Source organism: Prionailurus bengalensis, chromosome A1, assembly GCF_016509475.1.
Source record: "Prionailurus bengalensis isolate Pbe53 chromosome A1, Fcat_Pben_1.1_paternal_pri, whole genome shotgun sequence".
In the NCBI taxonomy this organism is placed as follows: domain Eukaryota; kingdom Metazoa; phylum Chordata; class Mammalia; order Carnivora; family Felidae; genus Prionailurus; species Prionailurus bengalensis.
The window spans coordinates 124,263,903-124,280,434 of record NC_057343.1 but is presented as its reverse complement, the minus strand read 5'-3'; the positions used below and the strand labels follow the sequence as shown (position 1 = coordinate 124,280,434).

Sequence of the window (16,532 nt, the reverse complement as noted above, 5' to 3'; positions counted from 1 at the left end):
TCAGCTCAGGTCATGATCTCAGGGTGGTGGGATCAAGCCCCGAGTTGGGCTCTGCGCTGGGCATGTAGCCTGCTTAAGGTTCTCTCCTGCTCTACCTCTCTGTCTCTCTAAAAACAAAGAAAGAAACTACAGGGACCATAGCTGGAGAGCCAGTACAGTCCCTGCCTCCAGTCCTGTTACAAGCCTCATTTTACAAGTAGGGAAACTGAGTCAGAAACGAGACTGAGGCTTGCTGGAGTTAACTCCACAGCTGTCTTACCATCTTCATTCTCACTGAATCTGTTGGAGGCCCAGAATCTCAGTTCTGTCAACTCCAGCAAATGTCTTAACCTCTCTGAGCCTGACAATCTTGACACCAAATGAGATGCTGAGGTAGTATAAAATAGTGATTAGACAAGTGAGCTCTGGAGTCAATTTGCTAGGTGACCTTGAGCAAATCTCATCTCTGCGCCCAAGTCTCATCTGTTGAATTAGGAGAAACAATAACCTATTTGGTAGGATTGGAGTATGGATTTAAATAGACTTTTAAAAAAATTTTTTTAAACACTTATTCATTTTTGAGAAAGAGACAGAGTGTGAGCGGGGAAGGGCAGAGAGAGGGAGTCACAGAATCTGAAGCAGGTTCCAGGTTCTCAGCTGTCAGCACAGAGCCCGACTTGGGGCTCAAACCCATGAACCATGAGATCATGACCTGAGCCGAAGTCGGACGCTCCGCTGACTGAGCCACCCAGGAGCCCCTGGAGTATGAATTTAATGAGATGTTCCATACAAATCCCCTGCACAGGTCCTGGCATACAGCAAATCTTCAAGAAATGAAGGCTGGTGGCAGCTGGTACAAAAATGGGGAGTGGTTTACACAGAGGGGGGGAAAAACTTGGAGAAAGAAATAGAAGGCAAATATGGGAAAATGTTAATATTGAAGGTGAACATACTGCACTGTTTTTTAAAATTTTTCTGTATCATTAAAAACACCTAGGTTTTGGGGCGCCTGGGTGGCGCAGTCGGTTGAGCGTCCGACTTCAGCCAGGTCACGATTTCACGGTCCGTGAGTTCGAGCCCCGCGTCGGGCTCTGGGCTGATGGCTCAGAGCCTGGAGCCTGTTTCTGATTCTGTGTCTCCCTCTCTCTCTGCCCCTCCCCCGTTCATGCTCTGTCTCTCTCTGTCCCAAAAATAAAAAAAAAAAATAAAAAAAAACAAACACCTAGGTTTTGGGGGAATAAACTCAGTTTAGAACTTAGAATCAATTTAAATGTATGACAAATTTGCATAAATGAAAAGCAAACAGCTCAAAGCAGATTTGGAGAAACTACCTTGTACGTGTTTTCACAAGCATCCTCCCCATCCTCTCCAGCACTAGGAGCACTTACTCTGAGCTCTTCAGATCCCTTCTCTGCCTCCAGGAACTTTCTCAGTGATAGGGAAGTGGTGATCCCCAAGCTGTTTGAGGAAAAGCTGGTCTGTGATGCTGAAAAGGAAAATCATACCATCTGATTCAAGTCCCAAAATATCTAGAGCCCTCAGTCGGGCTATTGAAGGTGGAGGTAGGGCCACTGGCTCTTCTACAAAAGAGTGACTTTGGGGAGAAGTTTTTTTTTTTTTTTTTTTTTTTTTAATTTTTTTTTCAACGTTTATTTATTTTTGGGACAGAGAGAGACAGAGCATGAACGGGGGAGGGGCAGAGAGAGAGGGAGACACAGAATCAGAAACAGGCTCCAGACTCCGAGCCATCAGCCCAGAGCCTGGCGAGGGGCTCGAACTCACGGACCGCGAGATCGTGACCTGGCTGAAGTCGGACGCTTAACCGACTGCGCCACCCAGGCGCCCCGAGAAGTTGTTTTTACTCCATCACTCAGCCAACATTGATATGGGTGAGTTGGGGCCAGAATCATCTAGATTAGGAGTCACATATGCATGCTATTCCAGCTCTTTTTGCCACATTTTTGTGTACAATGGGTCTATTTTTATACTATGCTTTGGAACTCACTGATGAAAAATGAGTGTATTCATTTTTCCCAGCAAAATCTGGGATTGGTCTCCATGTGTAGAGATCTCCCCAAAACGCAATACTAAGAGCTCTCCTACTCCTCTTACAGATTGGGAAGTTGGATAGGGATGAAGGATGGACTGGCTAGTGACTAGGCTACTCAGGAACCAGAAGAGCCAGGACTAGGTTGTGGGAGGCTAGAGGTGCAGCTGAAAAGCTTCCTTAAAACAACAGCAATAATATTAACTTACAAGCACTAGTTGCATGACATAAATGATCTCATCTTCATAGCACCTCTTTGAAGTCAGTGTTATGCTTTTCCTTTAACAAAAAAGATTGTATTTTTTAAAGGAATCTCCACACCCAACGTGAGTCTCAAATTCATAAGCCCAGGATTAAGAGTTGCATGCTCCAACTGACTGAGCCAGCCAAGTGCTTTTCCTAAAGATCTGGGATTCACTGATCTGGTGGATCCTGGTTCCAATCCTCAGGCACTCTGACCCTAAAGCCAGAGCTCCTCTCCATCAGTGATACCACACCAACTCCACCTGCCTAACCTCACCTCAACTGGGTCCCCACATCTATAGATGGGTCAAAAAAGTCTCTAAGTCTATTCTAATTCTACTATTGTAGAATCATCTCCATTAGTATAAGGGATGTCTTTATTAACCCAGATAATAGATGCAAATAAAAAGGATTATGCCACCTCAAAAGAAGATTTTCACTAATATTAGTCCGTATAAGACACAAAACAAGGTATGGTCAACTAATCTTCAACAAAGCAGGAAAGAATATCCATTGGAAAAAAAACAGTCTCTTCAATAAATGGTGTTGGGAAAACTAGATGGCAACATGCAGAAGAATGAAAGTGGAGCACTGTCTTACACCATACACAAAAATAAATTCAAAATGGATGAAAGACCTAAATGTGAGACAGGAAATCGTCAAAATACTGGAGAAGAACACAAGCAGCGACCTCTTTGACCTCAGGAGGAGCAATTTCTTACTAGATATGTCTCCCCTGAGGCAAGGGAAACAAAAGCAAAAATGAACAATTGGGACTTCATCAAGATAAAAAGCTTGCACAATGAAGGAAACAACAAAAATGAAAGGCAGCCTATGGGATGGGAGAAGATATTTGCAAATGACATATTGGATAAAGGGTTAGTATCTAAAATCTATAAGGAACTTATCAAACTCAACACCCAAAAAACAAATAATCCAGGGGCACCTGGGTGGCTCAATATTTTGAGTGTCCGACTCTTGATTTTGGCTCTGGTCATGATCTCAGGGTCATGTGTCTTGGGTTCCACACTCAGCATGGAATCCGCTTGAGATTCTCTCTTTCTCTGCTCCTCTCCCTGGCTCATGCTCTCTCTCTAAAATAAAACAAAAAAGACCCAAATAATCCAGTTAAGAAATGGACAGAAGACACATATTCTTTGGATATCTTTCCAAAGAAGATATCCAAATGGCTAACAGATACATGAAAAGATGCTCAACATCACTCATCATCAGGGAAATACAAATCAAAATCATGATGAGCTACCACCTCACACCTGTCTTGTCTAACGACAAGAAATAACAGGTGTTGACCAGGATGTGGAGAAAGGGGAACCCTCTTGCACTGTTGATGGGAATGCAAACTGCTACAGCCACTTTGCAGAACAGTATGGAGGCTCCTCAAAAAGTTAAAAATAGAACTACCCTATGATCCAGCAACTGCACTACTAGGTAGTTACCCAAAGGATGCAAAAATACAGATTTGAAGGGGTGCATGCACCCAGATGTTTATAGCACCATTATCAACAATAGCTAAACTATGGAGAGAACCCAAATGCCTACCAAATGACGAATGGATAAAGAAGAAGTGGGGTATGTGTACATATTGGAATATGATTCAGCCATCAAAAAGAATGAAATTTTGCCATTTGCATTGAGGTGAATGGAGCTAAAGTTCATTATGCTAAACAAAATAAGTCAGAGAAAGACAATACCATATGATTTCACTCATGTGGAATTTAAGAAACAAAACAGATGAACATATGGGAGTGGAGAAAAAGAGAGGGAAACAAACCTTAAGAGACTTTTAAAGATAGAGAACAAACTGAGGGTTGATGGAGGGAGGGAGGTGGGGGATGGGCTAGATGGACATTAAGGAGGGCATTTGTTATGATGAGCACTGAGTGTTATATGTAAGTGATGAATCACTAAATTCTACTCCTGAAAACAATATTGCACTGTATGTCAACTAACTAGAATTTAAATAAAAATTTGAAAAGGAAAAAAAAAGATACAAACAAGGTGCCCAATGGGAGGTTACAAAAATAATTTTAGATGATTGTTCAAATTGGATAGATATGAGTGGTCCTGACAGAGATCCCCTCACCCAGGAATTTAGAGACGCCCCTTCCTGGGAGAGGCTTGGGGCTGGGGAACGGCAGTCAAGACTTCCCAGAGCAAGCAATGTCAGCAGTACAGAGAACGTCCAAATGTGCCGTGGACAGGTGGACAGATAAGCCCTTGGGGGAGAAAGAGACTAGGGTTTTAGGGGATTTTGGATCGTCCAGTGTGCCATTTTCAGAAACGGGTGGAGAATTTGTTGATGTCGCTTTTCCTTTATTGACGCTCTTTTAAAGGCTATACCCAGACTTCTCTGCCTCGGAAGGTGTGGGGCAAGGTATACAGAGTATCAGGCCCAGAGAAAACACGTGCAAGTCGGTAAATCAAGACCAGAAGTGCGCCCCCAGCCTTGGGGGAAGGGTCTTCTTTAATGCGGGGGCAGTTCTGGGGAGTCCTGTCATAATTCTACACCCCCACCAAATCCTACAGGGCGGTCTGGCTTTGGCGAGTGTCACTCTGCGTTTATTTCGTGCCTTATGGTTGGGGTGGGAAGAAAATGAAGTAAGAATCATTAACTTCTCCATCTCTGCTGCCCAAAAGCCAGAAGGCGGTGCCCAGTTAGGGACCAGTGGGGTTCCTCCTCCTCTGGCACAGCCGGGAGGCTGCGGCGCCAACGCTCACCAAAAGGGCGCTCGCGGGCCGGGGCCGCGCGCTCGCAGCTCCCAGGGGAAGCCTCGTTGCCAGGTTAGGTTTAACGCCTCCGCCCGCGCGCAGATTGTCACGGGCCGAAGGCGCCACCTCTGGCGCTCAGGCGCGAGCCGCCCCTCCCGCTCGGCGAGTCTTCCCTCTCCACTCGGCCCTCCCTCCACACCTCTACAGCCACCCCTCGTCTCCAACCCGGCCACGCGCCTTCCCCTGCTGGCGCCAGGCGGAGCGCTGAGTTTGGGTCGCCAACTCAGCCCCTGTCGCCGCCTCCGAATAACCGGCACCTGGCTCCCGGGCCGAAGCGGCAGGGGAGGCAGGATGCAGTCGTGCGGGGGCGCCGCGGCGGGACGCCGAGCCTTCGACAGCATCTGCCCCAACAGGATGTTGGAGCTGCGGGGTCGGCCTTTCAGCAAGCCCGGGAAGCTGGAGAAGAAGGTGGGGCTGCGGGCCGGTGCCGGGCAGGGTCCGTATGCTCCGGGTCCCCGGGGCTGATCCATGCTCACCGTTTCTGTGTCCGGCTAGTTCGCCCCTCCACGGAAGTTCTTGCCTGGTTGCAGCGGCGGCAGCCCAGTGTCGGTCTACGAAGATCGGCGGGACGCGGAGCTCTCTGCGCTGCCAGGTGAGCCCAGTGGCTCCCGCGCGATCCCTCGTGTTCCCCAAACCGGGTGGGTGGGGCACGCGTGGCTGGGAAGCACTTTTCTTCCCGGGGCCCGGATGTCCTGGCGGGGATGCCAGCGGCGAGACCTGGCCGGGAGGTTCAGGGTCCGCCGCGCGTGTCTCCGGTTCTACCCGCGCAGCGCTCACCACCATAGACCTGCAGGACCTCGCCGACTGCTCCTCGCTACTCGGGTCCGACGCGCCGCCTAGTGGTGACTTGGCTGCATTGCAGGTATCTCCCCTCACTCTGGAAGCCGAACAGCCCCGATTCCAACTCAGGAGTCAAGGGTTCGTTTTCCGCAAAGGCTCATCTCAAGTGGGGAGCGCAGGCACGTTTGGCTAGTGGGGGCAGACGTAGTGCTGGAATCTCAACCCCAAGGACCGGAACTTCTTCCTGTCTCGTAGTCCCTGGCGACGGCCGTATTCTCAGAGCTGCTCTGACCAACCTGGAACAGAGGGGCTCACTTGGAGGACTACCCTCCTGGGAAGGGGTCTCCCGTTCTCCCCATCTTTTCCCTGGAGCTGTGTGACAAAGCAATGTGGAGATTGCGTACTGAGGAACCAGGCGAGTAGGTGGGAGCAAATTTAAGAGCTGGGTACCTGGTACCTGCCCTGTCAGTGCCCCCACATTCCCTTCTTGGCTATTCACTAACAGTTTTCATTCCCTGGGTATCTAAGGAGTGTGAAGATTGGAGGATAACTACTCGATCAAGACTGGAAAAGACGAAAAGAGTTTACATTTAGGGGAAGAGGGACCAAGTTCAAAGAACTCTGGAAGAAATCTGACAGAAAACGTTCCTCTTTGCAGAGATGGCCCTTCAGCAATTGGGCCCTTTATAAAAGGCATTTTCTCCCCCTGCAAAGGCTCGTGTCACTTACCCTCATGGGGCAAAGAGGTATTTTGACTTTTTTTTTTCCTCGAAAACCTATTTTCTTCCTCCCATCCGACTTCTACCACTTGCCAGGGGTAGATGATGGAGCCTCCCAGCACTGGTGTCTGGGAAGCCAGAAGCCTGCTTGGCTCATCAATGGGATGAGAAGTGCCCAGATACAGGAAAAGTGTCGGTTCCAGCTTCCTGGCAGCAGGCCCTTGGCACATGGGGTCCGTGGGGAAATGCCCAGCACTGAACATTCCAAAAGATATGACCACCTCCCAGAACCGAGGTTAGTGGTGGAACACAGCTTTCCAGGCTTCCCTAAGTGCCTTTGGAATTGGGTTAGAGCCCAGATGGACTCAGGGTAGGTGACCACTGAGAGCAGAGATTGTTAAGGCAAGTGGTGAGAGTGGGCATTGCCCTGTAGATGCCATTCTATTTTTTTCTTTTTATATCTAGATGCCCAAATAAGGAAAGACAAAACTTGAGCATCTTTCAACTGACCCAGAGGCCCAATCACTCCCTTATTCCAACATGCTTATTTTGCAAGTAATGAAAACCAAGCAGGATCTTGTTGAATTTTTGCTTGAGTATTCACAACTTAAATTTTACATCATGTTGTGTATTAACCTCTTCCCCCATCCCCCCGCTGCCATTGTAGTTTGGGAAAATGCCAGATTTGTATTTAATTGGGAAGATAGGATTCAAAGTTTCAAGCACAGAGCTCCTACCAGATGAACCAAGAGGTCCAGAACTTTTCCTGGAGAAGACAGAGCAGGTACAGAAAGAAAGAGACCACTTAGAGGAAGATCCCCTGGGAAGACTCTGGGCAGTGCACATTCAGGTCAAATTTCCTAGCCCCCTTCCTGCTGGGTAAGGTGAACAGAGAGAGGAAGCTCTCTAGAAGTATTTGATGTCCAGAATCAGCCAAGGACCTGGGAAAGCATGCAAGGAAGCATTTCCTGGGCTCCAATTCTCGTGTTGGCCTCAAGTCTCCTCGTGGTAAGATCTTTAGCTGAATCTCTACTAAGAGGAGGACCTTTCCGCCCTTGGAAAATGAGTCTGGTTTCATTTGAGGCAGCTCCTTCAACCAGGACAGAATGTTTCAGGATTTGTCTGAGCCCTTTCTAAGCTACTTTGCCCCGTATAGCCTCAGTTCCCAACTGGTGCTTGAGGCCTACTGGATTGAAGTTTTCCTCCTTGAGGAAAGCTGATACTTGTACTTTCTTTGAGATGAGGGCCAGACTAGGTTCCTCTTCTCAGCAATATTTGAATAGTAAACAAAAGCTTTGGGGAGATGAGTATGATTAACCCAAAGGAATCAATCATTCAATAATAGTGGAATCAATAGAATAGATATTTCTTATGGGCATATTAGATACCTTCCCTCACACCATGTGCCTTGAGAATCTTCTTTCCTCTTCTCCAGTGCTGTGTTCATTGGAAGCCAGGCTCTCCTTAAAAAAGATGAAAGCTAGAGGCAGTGAGGCATAGAGGAAAAAAGACTGAAATAGTCACCATCATTTTCTCCGGTTACATTTCAGAGTTGGATGACTTGGGGCAATTCAATTTCTCTGAGCTCGAGATTCTTTATCAAAGGGGTTGGAGTCACTTCCTGGGCCCTGCCTGCTTCCTACATTGGCGTGGAAATTAACATAGGGACTCTGTGTAAAAGAGTTTGTCAACTCTAAATGTCCACGAATTAAGGGAATAAGAATGTTCACGGGCTGCCAGCCGCGCGCAGGCACCTTGCAGGAACCAGGTGTCAGGATGTTGGGGGTGCATCACACTGTAAGGGAAAAGTAAACTTCTTACTGAGAAACAAAAAAGCAATAGAGTCCACACTTGCGTGCTGAACAGAAACAGTTTCCATACCATCCCTGCCCCTTCTTCATAGCCTACCTTTCTCTCCCTTATGGGGAGAAGGTGGTTTAACTGTGACCGAACCTTGGCGGGATATATAGCCTCAAGTTATTTCTTTGGAGACACTCCACGCTGTAGGGTCTTGGGAGAAAAGACGGAGCGTACGCACACCCGCTCTCTTATCTTAGGGCACTAGCTCTGTGGCGGGTCGGAGGTAAGTTGAACTGAGGTGCAGAGAGAGCTGGAAGAACTCAACGGGCCTCACGGAGACAGCTGGTTGTCTGGTGGAGGGCCAATGAGGCGGCTCAGGGGCAGCGGGCTGCAGGAGGTGGGGACGGGGGCAAGACGATGCGCGCGGAAGGACCCACGCCTCAAACAGCCTGCACAGTTTCGGCGCTCTTCGGAACCCTCTGGAGCCGGGTCTCTGCTTCGAGTCACCCGCTCCCCACCATGACAGTGCAAGCCTGCTGGATTCCAAGCCTGGAATGGGGCTTTGATTTTCAGGTATGAGGCTTGGCTGCGACATACGAGAGGGCGTGCAGACCCGCTGCCAAGCCCGGGAGGACGACACTCGGTCTGGAACGAGTTTCAGACCTGCTGGAATTGACATTAACTAGTTTACACCTCCGTTTTTTTTTCCAGAACCAGTCCCTGCAAACTGCTGCGGACTTTGATCTGCAGGATTTCAGAGACACAGTGGATGATCTCATTGCAGGCAAGTGCGGTCTCCTTGCAGTTAAATAAAGGAGGCAGAGGTGTTCCCCCACTCCGCAAATCAAACTAGTTCAGATTTCGGTTTCGTGGTGGCGAAGGCTGTAAACCCAGCACCTGTCGACGTCGTCAGTAACTCCTCGATGGGTCAGGCCCTTGCGTATTTATGAGACTCCACCCTTCCTCACCGAGAAGATGAATCGCTGCATCTCTAGAGCTTTCTTAGCTTGTCGGTTTGAGCTCTGGGAGAGGGAGCCCTACGCTGTGATGTGGTCAGGGAGAGGCTGGGTGACAAGAGTGTACAGAACAGCGGACCGGTGTGACTTCGGGCAGGTTTGTCTTGGCCACGGTGGCGATTTTATTCAGATCAGCTCAACAGGCATATATTGAGTGCCTGCTGTGTATGAGGAAGATATCAGAAAGGGCCTGGGAATCGTGGGGATTGCAGAGTGAGGGGTGCTTTACTTAACAAGGTCTTCCCACAAATCCTACATCCGGAGTGGCGTCTTGTCCCTGTAGCTAGCTGGGCACGCTTCTGAGGCTGCAAACCTAGCTCCCACTCTTCCTCAGACTCATCCTCTTTGATGTCGCCTCCTCTGACCGGCGGAGACTTTCCCTTCTCTCCTGGCAACGTATTGCCATTTGGGCCCTGTCTCTCTCCGCCGCTGGACCCAAGGGCACTGCAGTCACCGCCTCTGCCCCCTCCAGACGTGCCCCGGCCGGAGCAGTACTGGAAGGAAGTGGCCGACCAGAACCAGAGGGCATTGGGGGACGCGCTCGTTGAGAATAACCAAGTAGGGACACTGGGCTGGCTTCCAGGAATCCTGGGGTGGGGACTGGGTATGGAGCTCCCGGCGGAAGTGGGGGTGGCAGGAGCTGGCAGGTGTCCCTCCGTGAGGCAAAACCAGTGGATGGGCGGGGCGAGGGCTTCACAGAACTGCGATTGCTCCAGGGCCTCTCCTGTTTCCAACCGCAGTAAGTGGGAATAATCCTGCCAGACACCAGTATTTAGTGCAGCATTCCTATATGCCTGATATTGTGCTTATCCATTTACTTTCTCTTCCCATTTAATACTTACAATCACTGAACAAGATAGTAGTCCCATTTCTCAGATGAGGAACCTGAGGTATAGGAAGATTGAACTTCAGAGGCAGAACCTGGATCTGCTTGTTGCCCAAGTTCGTCCTCTTCACCACCACAGTACATGGAAGATCAAGATACATTTTGTCCAAGTGCTTTGTAAAACAAACAAAAGTCAAATAAACAAAAGCGATTATTATTCTCACCAGTGTAAATGCCCTTCGGCCCTCAGTTCCAGATTAGATGTTAGACCCCTGGTATAATTCATGCAGAGTATACAGATGAGACCGACCACAGTGGCCTACCTCTTAATGTTTGGGTCTCCTCCTGCAGCTGCACGTGACGCTGACCCAGAAGCAGGAGGAGATCGCCTCGCTCAAAGAGCGGAACGTGCAACTGAAGGAACTTGCTAGCCGGACCCGGCACCTGGCCTCTGTGCTGGATGTAAGTGGGGTGCGGGAGTGTGGGTCATTATTGCAGGACGTCGGAAATGTTCCTGTGCACCCCTCCCCCAGTCCCCAGAATTGGGACCCAGAGAGAGTTGGGAGACAGGTGGAGGCTGCTGGGAGCTTGCTGAGCCACTGGCAGCTTGCATCGGAGTCCGCGGAGTTCGAAAGGGACCCAGGTCTTCTTTGCGCACCCCGCACCAAGGGAGTCCGGCTTGCCCCAGCTTGGCGCCCCTCCATCTTTTGTAGAAGCTGATGATCACGCAGTCCCGGGATTGCGGGTCGACAGCCGAACCCTTCCTGCTCAAGGCGACAGCCAAAAGGAGCCTGGAGGAGTTGTTCAGTGTTGCGGGACAGGATTGCGCGGAAGTGGACGCCATCCTGAGGGAGATTTCCGAACGCTGCGATGAAGCGCTGCAGAGCCGCGACCCCAAGCGGCTCCGGCTACAGCCGGAGCCCGCGAGTAGGGATGACATGCCAGGGAACCTCCACGGCACCTTCCGGGGGCTGCGCACAGAGTGCAGCCGGAGCGCGCTAAACCTGAGCCGCAGTGAGCTAGAAGAGGGTGGCTCCTTCAGCACCCCCATCCGCAGCCATAGCACCATCCGCACGCTCGCTTTCCCCCAGGGCAATGCCTTCACCATTCGGACCGCCAACGGGGGATACAAATTCCGCTGGGTCCCCAGTTGAGCTGGGATGATGTTCCCCCAAACACTGCGCTGTATCCGGACTGAAGCGCCTGGAGGCTAATTGGGAACTGTTTCCCGAACCTGGCTTCAGAAGAACTCCCTCTGCTGGGCGAATGCCACCCTGAAACTTTTTTTTTTCAGACACCAAAACGTCTCGATAATGATGTCCTGCACAGTCCTGGTATAAAACACTGTATATTCCCTTCCCTTCCACAGTGTGTGCTGTATGTGTGCGTGTAAACACACATATAAATCTCAATTTTAAAAGTATTTATTTTAGTAGCTTTGAATTATGTACTTCTAGAGCTGGAAAGGACTTAGAAATCACTTAGCTATTTTATATTTGTATAATGCCCTAGTTTTATAAGATGGGAAAGGAGCCTGTAAGAGATTAAGTAATTTTCTATAATAAGAAGCATTATTGGGAACTTCCAGGTTTTCTCACTAGTCGTTTAAAGATTGTAGGTCCAATGCATAGGGGCACTTGTACCCCAATGTTTATAGCAGCACTTTCAACAATAGCCAAATTATGGAAAGAGCTTAAATATCCATCAACTGAGGAATGGATAAAGATGTGGTTTATATATACAGTGGAATTCTACTTGGCAATGAGAAAGAATGAAATCTGGCCATTTGTAGCAATGTTGATGGAACTGGAGAGTTTTATGCTAAGTGAAATAAGTCAGGCAGAGAAAGACAGATACCATATGTTTTCACTCATATGTGGATCCTGAGAAACTTAACAGAAGACCATGGGGGAGGCGAAGAGGAAAAAAAAGTTACAGAGAGGGAAGGAGGCAAACCTTAAGAGCCTCTTAAATACTGAGAACAAACTGAAGGTTGATGGGGGGGTGGGAGAGAGGGGAAAGTGGGTGATGGGCATTGAGGAGGGCACCTGTTGGGATAAGCACAGGGTGTTGTATGGAAACCAATTTGACAATAAATTATATATTAAAAAATTAATAAAGATTGTAGGTCCAGAAGCCAGGCTTCTGGGTGATTGTTTAATTACATCACTCAACTTCCCCTGGTCCTAGAAGGACCCTTAATTTTCTTACTGTTGAAAACTTTTATCCTGGCTGGAAGAATAAAAAATTAGGAGAGATAGCTAAAACACTTGCCTTAAGGCAATAAAGTAGAGGCAATGAGCTACCTACAAAATAGGTGCTAAACACATTTGTTTGTAATGATCATTCATATAATTTTGTAAGATTTATGGTTTATTTTATATTAATTATAGTTTTATATGTCTGAACAGAATAATCACACAAAAAACAAACCTTGTTGATAAAAACATAAGTGATTTTAAGAAAACGGCATATTTCATGTGAAAAAGTATATATATTTGTGTGTATGTATATATATAATATGTATATATATGTATGTATATATATAATATGTATATTTGTGTGTGTGCGCACATGCACACATATGCACCAGAAACCAGTTGGGAAATCTTGGTAAAAACAAAACTATTTGAATTCCATAGATAAAACTGAGGTGCACATTCATATCTTATATTTCTAAGGTTGATCTTCTGAGAAAAACTTACATGTTACATAGTGCCTTCACTTTGACTTTTTTTCTATTTCCTTTTGTGGGGTTCCTTTTTCCACTGGGTTGTGAAATTATGTGAGTAGCGTATGTCAAGTAGTGATTTGTCCCAACCTTTGCCGTTCTCAACCTGAGAGCTACTCCTTGCATTTGTGGGTTCAGCTTGGGGGAGTTTCCAGCCGTATTCCACCACATCCCCCATTCTGTCATCTAAGTGGTGATATCAGGTAGCAGGGGAGCTGGGCAGGGCGGCAGGACCTGCTCCTCCAGTTTGTCCTAGGCACTGTTATCTGTATTTAAATAGCCATTTAGAAACAAAGCAAAAAAAAAAAAAAAAAGTGATAGAATATACCACATTTCCTCATATTTTGTCTAACAAATGGACTCTTAAAAAGTACACTGGACAGTTCAGAATTCCTTTCGTCAGCTTCTATATAAAGTTACTGCAGTTAAGCTTCAGAAAAAACAAAAACATTGAAAACCTTAGCTTGCCCTGAGGAGCGATCAGCAGAAAGTCACTGACATATAAAGAGCACACAACCCCTCTCCTGTTTTCCCAGTACAAAGAGGAGGGAGAGCCTTGGGTTAGTGCTGAGTGTCAAGGGGTTGGTGCCTGCGTCAAACAATTCTTCTTCAGTAATTTCAAACCTGTAGGAGTAACCAACAGTTTCTAACATGAAGTCAGTATCCTGTACTCCTGCAGGATAAACTCCCCTAAGAACACATTTACAAGAGTCAGAGACCTTATGGTACCACTGATTTTATTATTCTATAGCTTTAAAGTTTTCCTTTTTGCTTTTCTTCTTCTTCTTCTTCTTCTTCGTTGTTTTTTGAGAAAATGATAAACTTTAAAAACTGCCATAGCTTTAATGTTTGTTACTACTTGTCTGCAATCAAATTTCAGCTGCCTATTGTAAGTCTTCAATTTCACTTAATTCCAAGGGAAATAATGTGTCCCTCGACTTTTAAAATATGACACAATGTGGCTTCTGTTGACAAATGAATGTGCTACTTGGTTTGACAAAGTATGGACGTCAAACATGTGCTCTTCATCATGGAGGGGCCATGCATACGTGCTGCAAAATCAAAGCCAGTCCATTACAAACTTGGATGCCTCCTGCTCGTGATTTGGTGTGAATAGAAGGACATTTATAAAGCTGTGACCCAAATTAAGGCATCTTGTCCTTGTGAATATTAATAACACTTGAAGAAATATAATAATACAAAAAACTTACTGTTGACTGGCTTTCATCATTCACTGTATTTGGGGTCAGCAGACAGAAGGGAGGGAGATGTTTTCCAAAGGTCACTAGGTTGAAATAGGTGTCATCCTCCCCATGAACCTCTGTCAATTTAGTGTCACTGGAGATTAGAGTACATAGCATACAACAAAGAATAAGTGAGAAATTTTTTTTTTAACAAACCAAAAATTAATATTTCCCGAAACATAGAAAATTAGCAAACCATCTACTATTTGAAAGTAATACATAGGGTACCTGGGTGGCTCAGTCAGTTAAGCATCCCTGAGGTCATGATCTCACAGGTTATAAGTTCAAGTCCTGCGTCAGGCTCTGTGCTGATAGCTCAGAGCCTGGAGCCTGCTTCAGATTCTGTGTCTCCTTCTTTCTCTGCCCCTCCCCCACTTGTTCTGTCTCTGTTTCTCAAAAATAAATAAATAAAAACATTAACAACAACAAAAAAGAAAGTAATACACATATAGAGTTATTTCTACACATGAAGGTTTACGGCATGCCTGGTGGCTCAGTGGGTTAAGCGTCCAACTTTTTTTTTGTTTGTTTATTTATTTATTCTGAGAGAGAGAGAGAGCATGAGCAGGAGAGGGGCAGATAGAGAAGGAGAGACAAGGAGACAGAGAATCCCAAGCAGGCTGACAGCGTGGAACCCTACACAGGGCTTGAATCCACAAACCAAACCTGCAAACTGTGAGATCATGACTTGAGCAGAAATCAAAAGTCTGCCACTTAACTGACTGAGTTACCCAGGCAACCCTAGGATCTGAGTCTTGGCCTTGGCTTGGGTCAAGATCTCACAGTTAGTGAGTTCAAGCCCTCCTTTGGGCTCTGTGCTGACAGAAGGAAGCCTGTTAGAAAGAGGACTCTCTCTCCTTTTCTCTATCTCTGCCCCTGCCCTGCTTTTTCTCTCTCAAAATAAATAAATAAACATTAAAAAATATGAAAGTTTAATCTTTTTTTTTTTAATGTTTATTATTTAGTTTTGAGAGAGAGAGCACAAGGAGGGGAGGGACAGAGAGAGAGGGAGACAGAATCTGAAACAGGCTCCAGGCTCTGAGCTGTCAGCACAGAGCCCATTGTGGGGCTTGAACTGTGAGATCATGACCTGAGCTGAAGTGGGACGCTTAACTGACTGAGCCACCCATGTGCCCCAAAAGTTTAATCTTAATGTCTCCATCTTCCCTACAAGTCTTTAGATTTTATAAAAATAGTTATGAGTAAGCAAGTATAAAATAAGAGCATAATTCCTTAGAAAACAATAAAGCCTGATTAATCAATGTAAAATGAGCCTTGAAAAATTGCATTGTATTTCATCTTTAACAACTGAACAGGAAAAGAATTTAAGCAAACATGAATGTGGACACCACATTCACTCTGATTTATATATTTATATTAAAAATACATTATTTTTCTTTTTATAACATCATACATTATACTATATTGTAATGGTAATACATATTTATTATAGAAATAAAAATAAGTCCAGGCATTTAACAATTCACTAATTTAACCAGTATATACTGAATACCTGCTGTGTGCTAGGTATTAGGTACATACTGGTAAATACAACAGGTGTGGATCTGCCCCTTTGGAGCTTAGAAGCTAAGGAGTGAGACAAACAGTAACCTGCAAACACATAAATGTATAATTTAAAATTAGAATAGTGCCTTGATGAAAACAGAGATCAAACATAGAGAGTAACAGTGGAGAATCCACGTACATAAGGGAACTTGGAGACCACACCTCGGAGAAAGAAATTTTAAGTATTAAATTTGAACTTTTATTAAAGTGATATACACACGGTTAAAAAAACTTAGAGAACTTATGTGAAAAGTAATGATCTCCCTCTACCATTGTTACTGTACTCACCAGGTGCAATCATTTTTTTAAATTTCTTTTGGCTGTTTACCTTGCTAGTTGCTTCCATGACAAAAATCACTGGTTTTTAACACTGGCTCTCAGGAGAATCCCCTAGGGAAGTTTTGGAACCAGTACCAAATATGCCTACAAAGGTTCTGCTTTAACTCTTTGTAATGACATCAACATTTAATTCTTCTTTGGTTAAAGAACATACTATTTAAGATTTGGATCTTTTGAAATCTACTGAGATTTGTTTAATGGCATGCATATGTTCTAAGTTGGTGCATGTAACTTATAATTTGAAAAGAATGTGTATTTTCAAGTTACTGAGTGCAGTCTTCTTTAAATGTTAATTAGATTAAGGTGGTTGATATTTTTGTTCAGATCTTCTATATCCTCACTTATTTTTGCTTTTTCTGTCTTATTGTCTTATCAAATACTATGAAAATCCTCAACCGTAATTTTGGAGTTGCCTATTTCTTCCTTTCATTCTGTCAGTTTTGCCTCACATA

General features: G+C 45.9%; 1 protein-coding gene across 1 annotated transcript; it reads left to right on the top strand.

Annotated features, from left to right (window-relative positions):
- The first annotated feature begins 4,623 nt into the window (after positions 1–4,623).
- MCIDAS (multiciliate differentiation and DNA synthesis associated cell cycle protein) lies at positions 4,624–11,623 on the top strand. Its single transcript, XM_043590505.1, has 7 exons — positions 4,624–5,467; positions 5,555–5,651; positions 5,830–5,921; positions 9,070–9,142; positions 9,709–9,932; positions 10,552–10,662; positions 10,914–11,623. The coding sequence occupies exons 1-7, from the start codon at positions 5,351–5,353 to the stop codon at positions 11,352–11,354; spliced, it is 1,155 nt and encodes a 384-aa protein (XP_043446440.1). The 5' UTR covers positions 4,624–5,350; the 3' UTR covers positions 11,355–11,623.
- The last annotated feature ends 4,909 nt before the right edge of the window (positions 11,624–16,532 follow it).

Excerpts from the sequence above, each read along its gene's own strand:
- MCIDAS (XM_043590505.1), top strand. The coding sequence starts at position 5,351 with ATGCAGTCGTGCGGGGGCGCCGCGGCGGGACGCCGAGCCTTCGACAGC. Across the intron at positions 5,922-9,069 it reads GTGACTTGGCTGCATTGCAG|AACCAGTCCCTGCAAACTGC; the intron begins GTATCTCCCCTC and ends TTTTTTTTCCAG. Across the intron at positions 9,933-10,551 it reads CGCTCGTTGAGAATAACCAA|CTGCACGTGACGCTGACCCA; the intron begins GTAGGGACACTG and ends CTCCTCCTGCAG.